Source organism: Diabrotica virgifera, chromosome 6 (assembly GCF_917563875.1).
Source record: "Diabrotica virgifera virgifera chromosome 6, PGI_DIABVI_V3a".
In the NCBI taxonomy this organism is placed as follows: Eukaryota; Metazoa; Arthropoda; class Insecta; order Coleoptera; family Chrysomelidae; genus Diabrotica; species Diabrotica virgifera.
In genome coordinates, this window is record NC_065448.1 from 212611271 (window position 1) to 212623731 (window position 12461).

Consider the following 12461-nt stretch of genomic DNA (forward strand, 5'->3'; position numbering starts at 1 on the left):
AGGATTTTTGGTTCTACATTAATGCAAACGCATTAGTTATAGGTTTTTGTGGTTGATGAACACGAATACGTGATCAGCACAGACACAGGAGCTCCTGGTGCCTAAGACAGGTTACCTTCTGGAATTTCGGAAGAATGAAATGGAGGAATCAAATGGATTACTCTTAGGTTTTTAACTCCAGAAGATAACCTGTCTTAGGCACCAGGTGCTCTTGTGTCTATGCTGATCACGTATTCGTATTCAGCAACCCCAAAAACCTATAACTAATCCGTTTGCATTAATGTAGTACCAAAGACCCTCGAAACTCCAGGAGCGCCTTTCATTGACCTTGGAAACCAGGTGCTCCGGGAGTTGGTGGCGTATTCGTGTTTAGCGACCTCAAAAACCCTCCAGTAATTTATTTGCATCAATTAAATGCCGAAAACCATCTAAACTCTAGAAGATGACATCCCTTGCAGTAGCCCTGGCCACTATGTCCTCCAGAGGTCAATTCTGATGGCATATTCGTGTTTAGCGATCCCAAAAACCCATGAGTAATCTGTTTATATCAATTGAATGCCGAAAACCCTCGAAACTCTAGAAGATGACGTCCGTTGAAGGTCAAGGTCAAAGTAAAGGTCGCCATTGGATAGCCAGGAAAAAATCCTAGACTACTAGTACTTTTCCTTGATCCAAATTTCTACATGTTGCAATTGGAATACCCAGTAAATCTTATAATTTTCCGAGTTTGTACCTCTATATCTTGAAAATCCTTCATACGATTGAGTTGTGCCCATGAGAACTTTTATCAGGATGCTTCATATAGTATTTTCCCAAAGTATGAACGAAATCCACAGGGACCTAGTGGACACAGGGTTTGTGCGGGGCCCTTTCATGTCAATCCAATCGGTTCTTTAAAATTTACAGAAAAAACCGTGAGTAAATGGACTATATATATCTACACACACAGTAAAACATTCCTTTATTCGTTTTGAAGTCTAATAGTCGATGCATCAGCATCAATATTGAATTGAAAATGCATTTTCCCTTTATGCTTATTTTATTTGTCTTATTGTTTCAGTGACTTGGGCTGTGTCGGAAGATAGCAGCAGAGACACGAGGGAAGGGGAAGACGTGACTTTAGAGTGCAGGTTTCCACCTCAACCCTCCAGAGACACTCTAACATATTATTGGGCCAAGAACAATAAGCAGACGCACGACAATGTCGCTATAGGACATGTTCCTCTCGATGCCAATTACAAGTGAGTTTTATTTTCTTTTGATTCCTTTTTATTTTTAATGGGGATATTGGATAACATACAATGTTGTTTTATGAATCTTAGAAAGATATCATTTTTTTAAATTCTATAAACAACCAATTTTGATTAAATTTTTAGTCTTTTATAAAATCGGGAATAACAACAGTTATAGTCTGGGCTGATTATCGGAGAATAGGCCATTTTTTGGAAAAGTTATTTACCAATAATTTTATTGCTGGAATAGAAGCTTATGATTACATATATTAATAATATAGGTATGCAAAGTCCGCAGATAGTGTGCTTCTTTTTTGTTAACAAAATGGCGCCCCCAAATCGTGTTTTTTTCAATTTTTGCTCCATAACTCCGAACATTTTAACTTTACACCAAAAACACCTTATATTTAAAAAAAATAGTTATAAACAAATTAACTTTTTCCAACCATTTGCAAAAAAGTTATGAAACAGCAAAGTAAACATACGATTACTACGTTGCTTATAATTTTTTTTAATTATTTCAAAGCGTAAAAGTGAGTTTAAAGTACAAGCTAATTACTTACAGAAAATATCGATTATTAGTTTAATGGTTATATTTTAATTAAAGATTATAAATATTTTTTTTGTAATTTACACGCGCGAAAGTAGACTAATACAGTACCCTAGCTATGTATTATGTATTATACCTTATACCCGTCCACATACACAACTCGCGCGAGTTTAAAGCGTGTCAGTCGCTTCGAGTGAACATCTCCGGCTCTGTATCAAGCCTACTTTCGCGCTAAAAATTACAAAACAAAACATTTTTAATCTTTCATTAAAACATAACCATTGAACTAATGTTTGATATTTTTTGAGAGTACATAATTAGTTTGTACCATAAACTCACTTTTAAGCTTTGAAACAATTAAAAAAAAATTATAAACAACGGAGTAAAAGTATGTTTACTTTTCTGTTTCATAACTTTTTTGCAAATGGTTGGAAAAAATTTTTATAGCATTCATTTTCAAGACCTTTGAAATATACATTTTAAGTATTTTTTTAAAATTATAATATAATAAACAATTTCTGAGAAATGTTAATTTGTTTATAACTATTTTTTTACCATTTAAAGATTATGCAAAAAAATGAAAAATTCATGTTTTGTCGGTAAAATATTAAATAGGCATCACATCTTTATAATCTTTCTAAGTTTGATTAATGTCTCATGATTATTTTGTTTGTTATTGCGACTGTAAATTGTTAATTAACAATTGAATTGTTGCTAAAATATTCGTTTAATTTTCACCGGCTTCTGCAGTTATAATCTATACCAAGGAAGCTTTTATTTCACCAAGCTATTTAATTATTGATAAATAATTAATTGGCGAAAAAATATATTTGAAAATTCGAGATTTTGTTGGGAAAACTCACATTTTCCGAGGAAAATTTTCGTACGGAACAAATCGGGAAGAACATGCTTTTATGTAGAATTAAATTGGGGTGAATTTTTATTTGAGCGTTTTTGGTGTTAAGTTAAAATTTTCGGAGTTATAGACCAATAATTGAAAAAAAAACACGATTTGTGGGCGCCATTTTGTTAACAAAAAAAGTAGCACACTATCCGCGGACTTTGCATACCTATATTATTAATATATAGGATCATAATATTCGATTACAGCAATAAAATTGCTTATAAATAACCTTTCTTTGTACTTTATTAATTAGACCAGCTTATTATAACGAAGAATTTATATTTTTACAAAAAAACGAAAAATTTATATTTTTTCGATATAATATTAAATAAGCATCTCATCTTTATAATCTTTATAAGTTTGATCAATGTATCATGATTATTTTGGTTATTATTGCGATCGTAAATTGTTAATTAACAATTGAATTGTTGCTAAAATATTCGTTTAATTTTCACCGGCTTCTGGAATTACAATCTATACCAAGAAATCTTTGATGTCACTAAGTTATTTAATTATTGATTAATAATTACTTACCTAAAACTTTATTTGAAAATTAGAGATTTTGTTGGGAAAACCCTCATTTTCCGAGGAAAATTATCGTCGGAGCAAATCGGGAAAACATATCTCTATGCAGAATTTAATTGCGGTGAATTTTTATTTGGGTGTTTTTGTTGTAAAGTTAAAATCTTCGGAGTTATAGAGCAATATTTGAAAAAAATACGATTTGTTGGCGCCATTTTGTTTATAAAAAAAGTAGCACACTATCAACGGACTTTGCATACATATATTATTAATATATAGGATCTTATAATTCGATTCCAGCAATAACATTGCTGGCAAATAACTTTTCCATGAATTTTTCTAATTAGCCCAGAGTATTACTTGATTTTAACGTAAGTGTGTTGCAAATGAAAGGAATAAATTCGTTATTTCGTAAGCCGACGACTTTAAGAAAAAATCCCGAACACGTCAATTTTTATTTTTAAATTAGGATTTTTTGGCATATATATCATACTAGTGAAGTGACGTCATCCATCTGAAGTGTGATGACGTAATCGATGATTTTTTTAAATGGGAATAGGGGTCTATTCTTTCCAGTCTTTCTCTGTCGACACTTATCCCTTTATGATCCCAATAGAGGGTTTTAAAATCACGTTCTAGGGCAATTATAAAAAGCTTTGGCGATCTTTTGTCACCCTGCCTAACACCTCTTTACTGTTACTGTTTTCGTGTAACTTTATTACGTTTGTTGCATGTCTACAAATATCATATAGCGACTATCAATGCGACTTTCATTTAATGCTTTAGTACGCTATGTAGCTCTCCATGTCAAACGCTTTATGGAAATGTATAAACACTAATACCAGAGGTCTGTTGTATTCCATGGATTGCTCAATGAATCGTTTTATCGTTTGCAGCTGATCGTGCCAAATTTTGATTGAATTATCACCTGCTTAAGTATGATTGATATTTTTATGTTTACTTAAAAATCGAAACTACTTACTTACTTCCTCTTTTCTTTTTGAGCTAGCCATTCAAGCTTTTCGTAACGTTTTTATTTTTCTGAGAAAAATTGTAGCAATTGGTTTCTATATTGAGTTAGTTTTGGTTCATGTAGTAGTTTACTTTTTCTTGTTCTTCCATTGTCTTCAAATTACGTATTCATAGCATTTATTTTTGATCTTACTCTGATATCTCATTCATTTTAGTAATTTTTTTACTGATTTATATACTTCTCTGTTCTGTTAAATTTGCCAATTTTTTTTTTTTGGAAAAATTTCTATTTAGTCGTTTGTGTAACTTTGTTTGTTTCATATACAAATTTCACATATCACCTTGTAACCATCCTTTGGGCGCCAGATAGGTGTGTACACAACCTCACAGGTTGGGCGCCATTTTGAATAACTATCCCTTTACAAGAAGAACTTAAAAGGTGGAGCAAATAATTCTCGGGAGGGTACCCCATGCGAATCGCACTCAATTTTACGATTAACCATCAATATAACTCAAATGAATGTATTAATTAAATGTTCTAAAACATAATGGAGCTTACCAATGGTCCAAAAGTGACGTTCTAAGAGTTTTACACCGTTAAAACTTGTTAACACCAACCCGGTAAACTCAATAAAGAACTTCTTCTTTGAGTCTCGTCTTCTACTCAGGATGTTGGATATCATTATTACTATCTATCTATCTATCGCTGCTCTGAAGAGTTGTATGGGACTGCATTTAAACCAGTCCCTTAAATTTTTCAACCATGACACTCACCTTCTTCCTATACTCCTTCGTCTTCTTATCTTTCCATGTGTTATCATTATCAGTTTTAGAATTTTAAATCGCTGTCATCTCATTCATCATCATCATCCAGCCCTTTGCATCCACTGCTGGACATAGGCCTCCCTCATTTTTGTCCATTGTGCTCTATTTCGAGCACTTTGCATCCAATTTCTCGACATTTTCTTGAGATCGTCAGTCCAACGAGTAGGTAGTCTTCCTCTACTTCTTTTGTCTAATCTCGCCCTCCACTCAAGTAATCTCTTTGTCCACCTCCCATCACTGATTCGGGCGACGTGTCCGACCCAGTTCCATTTCAGGGTCGCAATTCGGGAAATTACATCAGTAACTCCTGTTCTTCGTCTTAAGTCTTCATTTCTAACTCGGTCACGAAGCGATATACTCAGCATTGACCTTTCCATTTTTCTCTGAGCTATTTTAGAAGTTGTAGCTGTCAATGTCAAAGTTTAGGCGTCGTAAGTCATCACAGGCAACACACATTGGTCAAATGTTTTACGTTTTAAAGCAATTGGTATATCGCTTTTAAAGATGTCTTTGAGTTTTCCATAAGCTGCCCATGCTAGGTTTATTCTTCTTCGTAGTTCGCATGTTTGGTTGTCTCTTATGATCTTTATTTCGTGTCCAAGGTATATGTATTTTCCACTAGCTCTACTTCGTTGTCTCCAGTATTAATATTTCCGCTAGGTATTAGGTTTGTCATGAATTTTGTTTTGGAGATGTTTATTTTAAGACCTACACTGGCACACACTAACTGAAATTCATGTAGCATTGTACATATCTCCTTGAGGTTGTCAGAGAATAAAACTATGTCGTCTGAGAATTTCAAATTTGTTAATCTTCTACCGTCAATATTCAGGCCTCGCTCTTCCCAGTCATCTCATTACATGTCCTGAATATTGTAACTTTTTTATTGTTATTGTGCTTATTATTTCGTATTTTTTGCCGATTTCTCGCAATGCTTTCGTGTTCGTTTTCTTCTCCGAATAAAAATCATGTTTAACATTTTATAATTAAATAATGTATTGGCATTGAAAAATCCGAACTATATTTCGTTACTTAATTGAAATTGGACGATTGAATTTGTTAACAATTGCATGGTTGAATTATATTGTAAATAATATACAGTCGATAGGCATTTATCGTTGATAATACATATATACAGATGTTGATCCAAGAATTTACTCCACAAACAAAATCGGAACACATGGATGTAGGTATATTTAGTTAAGGATGTTTCTTTTGTGCTAATCACTAGAACTCCGTGTAAACATACGTTGTTTTGCAATTAGTTGCAATGTTCGTGATAAAAGACTTAAGCAATTTTAATTTCTAGGAACTTGAGTATTATATATAGCAAATATTGGTTATTGTCACTGTACATGTCAGTGAACTGCATAAAGTATATTGTACAATTTTTAGCGTTTTTATTACTGTGTTACCACTTATGTTTATAAAGGCACGTATCTATTACGTTGGTGCTCCGTGCTCCGTGTAACTGCTCCAATGGGTACGGCATGCGCTCCTCTACATATAAACCTTCACCGATTGGATCACCGAGGGTGAGCGCCGAGTGCGGGCACAAACGTAGTGGATACGTGCCTTAAGACAACTTATAAATACAGTATGCGGCAAAATAAACAGTACTGAAAGTAATATTTACATGTTTATATGTCTAGTATACATAATATATGCTTGCAAACAGTATTCACGACAACGCACGTTCCCGATAAAACAGATGTTAAAGATACCCTCTGGCCAGTTGCGGATCTACGGGGAGGGAAAATGAGGAAATCCCCCCCCCCTACCAAGGTCCAAAATAAAGAAAAAAAAAATTGTTCAAACATAAAAATATATTAGCTGACATGAAACCGAAACCACAGAAAGACAAATTCAACCCAATAAACACGCTAGTTAGGAAAATTAAGGGAACTTAATGCATATTACATGCACGGACCTTTCTCCCGACGATCGCGTAACTCGACAAAAAATTCGCGGATTAAGTATCCTATGTAATTCCTGCAGCTCAAATATTTCTAATATTTCGGAAATAAAAGATCTTCTGCTGAACTTTAAAATGGATATTCATACGAGAATAAATGATTTTGAAAATAAATTAACAGAGTTAAATAATAAGCTCAGCCAAATTGATTTATTTAAGTCCACCGAATTCACTGATAATATTGCAAACGAAGCTGTAGATCGCATGACACGTGCTAAGAATGTTCTATTCAGAGGTGTTCCAGAATCTTCCTCTGGGGATGCACAACGCAGAAAAGATGACGACGCAAATAAGATTAACCTTGTCTTGGAAACTGTTGGCTGTCAGGAAAAGCAAATCACTTTCTATAGAGTCGGCAAAGCAAACCAACGTTTTCCCAGAATGATAAAGGTAGTAATGAGTTCGGAATACCACGTTAAAAATATTCTGAGAAATAAAGCTAAACTTTTGGAGAACAACGCCACGAAAAAATTCTCAATAATTGATGACAAGACGCCCATCCAACAAACTCGCTTAAAAGAACTCCGAAATGAACTAGAAACTCGCAAAAATAACGGTGAATATGATTTAACCATTAAATACATTAATGGCACTCCCAAAATCACGAATTTTCGTTCATAATTTTTCTACCAACAAATTTAATGACTGGCTATTTCTATATACCAATTTAGATTCACTTTCCGCTAAATTTGACGAATTTGTATGCACAGTGCAACTTCTTCAACCACACATTATTTGTATTGCCGAAACCTGGCTTAAACCTTCAATTCCTGACTCATGTGTTAACATAAATGGATATACAATATATCGTAAAGACAGAGAAATTCGTGTGGGTGGTGGTGTATGCATTTATTTATCTAATATTATTACCACAACTTTCAAAATTGACATTAAGCCATTAGATATTCCTGGAATAGATGCTATTCACTTATCTATTACTAAAAATCCATTTTGCCTTAATTTAGTCTGTATATATCGCCCACCTTTGACAATACTTGCTCACGATAATGTTTTGCTTACTAAACTTGACGAACTATCATCTTTTGATAATCTTATCATTACTGGAGATTTTAATTTCCCAGAGATCACCTGGCCAATAACTGCATTATCTGACGCCGAAAACGCTCATAATTTGTTTAAAAACTTTGTCGTAAATTCGAACCTGATACAACTCATCACAGAACCTACCCGATTTAGAATTAATAACCAACCTTCTATTTTAGATCTAGTGTTAATTAACGACGAAGAGCTAATTTCATCTCTTGAAATCAGTTCTCCTATAGGAAAGTCAGATCATGCAGTTATAAAAGCTCACATTCAATTCAACCAAATACTACCCAGCAAAAATAATACTGTAACATATACTATTACCAACTTTTCTGAAATCGACACTAAACTATCTCAAATCAACTGGCAATTATTTTTTGCTGACTTAAACGACCCTTCATTAATGTGGACTGCATTTCTCGATGCCGTCCACAATATAATTTCTACAAACACTACCTTCCGTAATATTTATAAAAACAATCTTAAACCCTGGATAAATCGAACAGCAATAAACCAAATTAATCACAAACGACATCTCTGGCGGAAATTTAAACAGACCGGGCTTCTCACTGATTTTCAAAACCACCGCAGATTTTCAAATACCTTACAAACTTTTCTAAAAACTTTAAGACAAAATTTTGAAACAAGTGTTATTGACAGTGGTAATATGAAAAAAGTCTACAAATACATAAGGTCCTCATTGACGTCTAAAGTTTCCATTCCTCTACTTCAAAAACCTAATCAGACTTTATGCTCTTCTGACAAAGATTCTTCTGAAACTCTATCTTTAGCATTTTCACAGGTTTTTACTAAAGAATCGAATGATGGTAATCTACCTCCTATTAGGTGTAACCGTGTCGGTGCATCCTTACGGCAAGTCGAATTTACAGTGGATCATGTCAAACAACACTTAATGAAACTTCGCACATCCGCTTCACCTGGTTTAGATGGTTTAACACCAAAACTATTAAAAAGATGCGCAGATACACTTGCAATACCTTTAACGTTAATTATGCAGACTTCTTTTATCCAGAATTCCTTACCCCCTAATTGGAAATTAGCATCGGTCACTCCTATTTTTAAAAAAGGCAACAAACTCGATCCCAACAATTATCGTCCGATTAGCTTACTACCAGTAGTTAGCAAAGTCATGGAAGCCATTATTTCCGAGGAGATGACTAAATTCCTTCTCCAAGAAAATGTTATTCCAACACAACAACATGGATTTGTTTCTGGTCGCTCTACTCTAACCAATCTCCTACATTGTGTTAACGACTGGACGTCGTCTATTAACAGTTCACAGCCGGTCGACGTTGTTTATCTAGATTTCTCTAAAGCCTTTGACCGTGTTCCTAAACGCAGACTTCTACATAAGCTAGAACATTTCGGAGTTCGCGGTACTTTATTATGTTGGATTGATGATTTCCTGACAGATCGACATTACAAAGTTAGAGTTGGCGAATCTTTCTCACAGGACAGGTTAGTGGAAAGTGGAGTGCCGCAGGGTTCCGTCCTTGGACCTCTGCTTTTTACGGTTTATACCAGCGATGTTCCTTCCTATGTTTCAAGTAAAATATCGTTATATGCTGATGACACAAAAATATATGCCAATCCTATCACAAACCAGTTAGCCCTCCAAAGAGACTTGGACTCTATTTTTACTTGGTGTTCCCAGTGGTTACTACCCTTAAACACAGAAAAATGTGTAGTGCTTAGAATTGGTAAAAACAATCCACTTGTGCCGTACTTCGTTAACGGACAACCATTAGATTCAGTGTTCTCGTATAACGACCTCGGTGTTATTGTAAACAGCAGCCTAACGTGGTCCGACCATATTCAGTCTATTTGTAAACGTGCGAACTCCAGACTATATCTTATTCGGAGGTGTTTTTCGAGAGCTTCAATGCAGTCATTCTGTAAACTTTACACTATTTACATAAGACCGATTCTTGAATATGCTGGCCCAACGTGGTATCCTGATTTGGTTCGAGACAAAATTTTGTTGGAAAACGTCCAAAGAAAAGCCACTCGAATTCCATTGGGACTGAGAAGACCTTCCTATGAAGAAAGGCTCAGTATGGCCCACCTAACTTCTTTTGGACTTCGCCGACAACGCGGCGACTTAATAACCACATTTAAAATATTAAAATTTAATTTCGGAAATCTCGACGAAATTTTTACAATCAATCAAGATGAACGCCTTAGAGGTCACCAATTTAAACTGAAAAAAGAGAACTTTTGTACGAGACCAAGACAGAATTTTTTACCAAATAGAGTTTTCGATATTTGGAATAACCTGGATGATAACATTGTCTCAGCCCCCTCTACCAACACATTTAAAAACAGACTTGACAGTTTTCTATTATAGTTAAAATATTTTTTATGTAAACCCAAATTGTATCTTTTTTTATTGTATTTACTAGTAGGTTACTTATGTAATTTCTTTGTTTTTGGGCATAATAGGGACTTGTCCCTCTGCCCTTGTTTATGTATAATAATAATAATAATATAAGTTATTATTTATGTCTTTTATTTAATCTGAGTTTATCTTTTTTGTCTTTTGGTTGGTTTTTCATTGGAAGTTCCCCCTAAGGCAAATTTCCTTTCCCAAGGCAAATTTCTAGATCCGCCACTGCCTCTGGCACGAAAAAATCTTTAATTCTAGTCCGAAATTCCGAAATGGCAGACGGTGGATCTGTCTGACTCCTTCAGCATTCGCGGAGTATTCGCAGAGACTCCCTGGCAGTGTGACAGATTGTCCCGTCCTGCTGAAACCAATTTTGATTTTAAGCTTGGACCGTTTTTGTGACCTTTTCCGTATGACCAAAAATAGTACTCCACCATGAAAATTTTCTCTGCAAAACTGAGAACATTCTGAAGCTCCTAACATTATCACGACATTCACATAAGTTATAACAACGTTCGGAAACCACTCAGTACGTTTCGGCGCCAGCACATACAAATTTGAGGCATACGAATTTCAGTACTGTTTACTTTGCCGCATACTGTAATACTAAGAATTCACAAAATTTGGCACAGCAACAAATTATTTTTAGTCCAAAAGGAGGCCAGTTTGCTATATTCAATTCATAAAAAACTAAAACTGTATTAAAAAAATTAAGTGTCTTCGGATTGTTCTGGTTTTGTTCGTCTGTTAACAAATAATTGTAATTTCGTTGTTTACCAATATGTCTCCTCTTCCTTTATTGGCGCACTTTAAGACTTATTCTCCATTTGACTTACGATTCATAGATGGTGCTAGTTGCACCTTTTGTAATTACATACATTTGTAATTTAATAATTACATACTCCCAAAAGGATGAATGAAAAGATTTGATTTCAGTTCAGTGCTTCTACACAGATGCCCTGATGAGAATAAGTTAAATTCGAAATCTTTAATTTTAGTTTATATATTTTTATTCACTTTTGTGGGTATAAAAGGAACTACTTAGTTCCCTAAATATTATTATCACGATGAACGACAGATCGTGAATGCAATTATAGATTTCTTTGTCGAGTATTTCACCACCCTGTTCTGCTTTATTTTTCCATCTTAAAAAGCGCAGAAGGTAAATAATTCGAATTTTAGTTCATGTCCCATTTTGAGTTACGATTCATAGATGGTACTAGTTGCATCTTTTGTAAATGTTTTAATAATTACACCCAAAAGGATGAAAAGATTTGATTTCAGTTTAGTGTTTCTACACAGATGCCCTGATGAGAATAAGTTAAATTCGAAATCTTTACTTTTAGTTTATATTTTTATTCACTTTTGTGGGTATAAAAGGAACTACATAGTTCCCTAAAGATTATTATTACGATGAACGACAGATCGTGAATGCAATTATAGATTTCTTTGTAGAGTATTTCACCACTCTGTTCTGCTTTATTTTTCCATCTTAAAAAGCGCAGAAGGTAAATAATTCGAATTTTAGTTCATGTCCCATTTTGGCGTCGAAACGTTAATAAAATCATTTTTTAGTAAAATTGTGGCTTATTTCCCATCAAAACTAGTTAATTGCAAAAATGTCACAAGAAAATAGCTTCAGAACAACATAAAGGGTGAAAAGATTTGATTTCAGTTCCGTGCTTCTACACAGATGCTCTGATGAGAATAAGTTGAATTCTAAATACAAACGTAGGTATAAGCACATAGTAGATGCCCTATTCTGCAATCAAATTTGAATCATCTTTACTTTTAAAAATCCACGAGGAAAAGGTTTTCCTGTAGTTGGCTGTATACCATATATTACAAAAAACAAGTAAAATCCTTTAAAAAAGGTATATTTATTAAAATTCCCTAAAAAGGGCTCTATCACCAATCTAGTTTTCGATCGGATAACCGATCATAATCAGTGCTGACCTAAAATAGAATAAGTATAATTTTGACTACGATTTTAAAAAAGTTATAGGCTATACTTACATTCTCACATG

At 34.1% G+C, this 12461-nt stretch overlaps 1 protein-coding gene across 1 annotated transcript in view; it reads left to right on the forward strand.

Moving 5' to 3' along the window:
* Window positions 1-12461, forward strand: part of LOC126886691 (muscle M-line assembly protein unc-89) — a 554873-nt gene that overhangs the window by 213284 nt on the left and 329128 nt on the right. The window contains exon 2 of the mRNA XM_050653685.1: window positions 1061-1241. Within this exon, the coding sequence (XP_050509642.1) occupies window positions 1061-1241 (181 nt within the window). The remainder of the gene's footprint in view (window positions 1-1060; window positions 1242-12461) is intronic.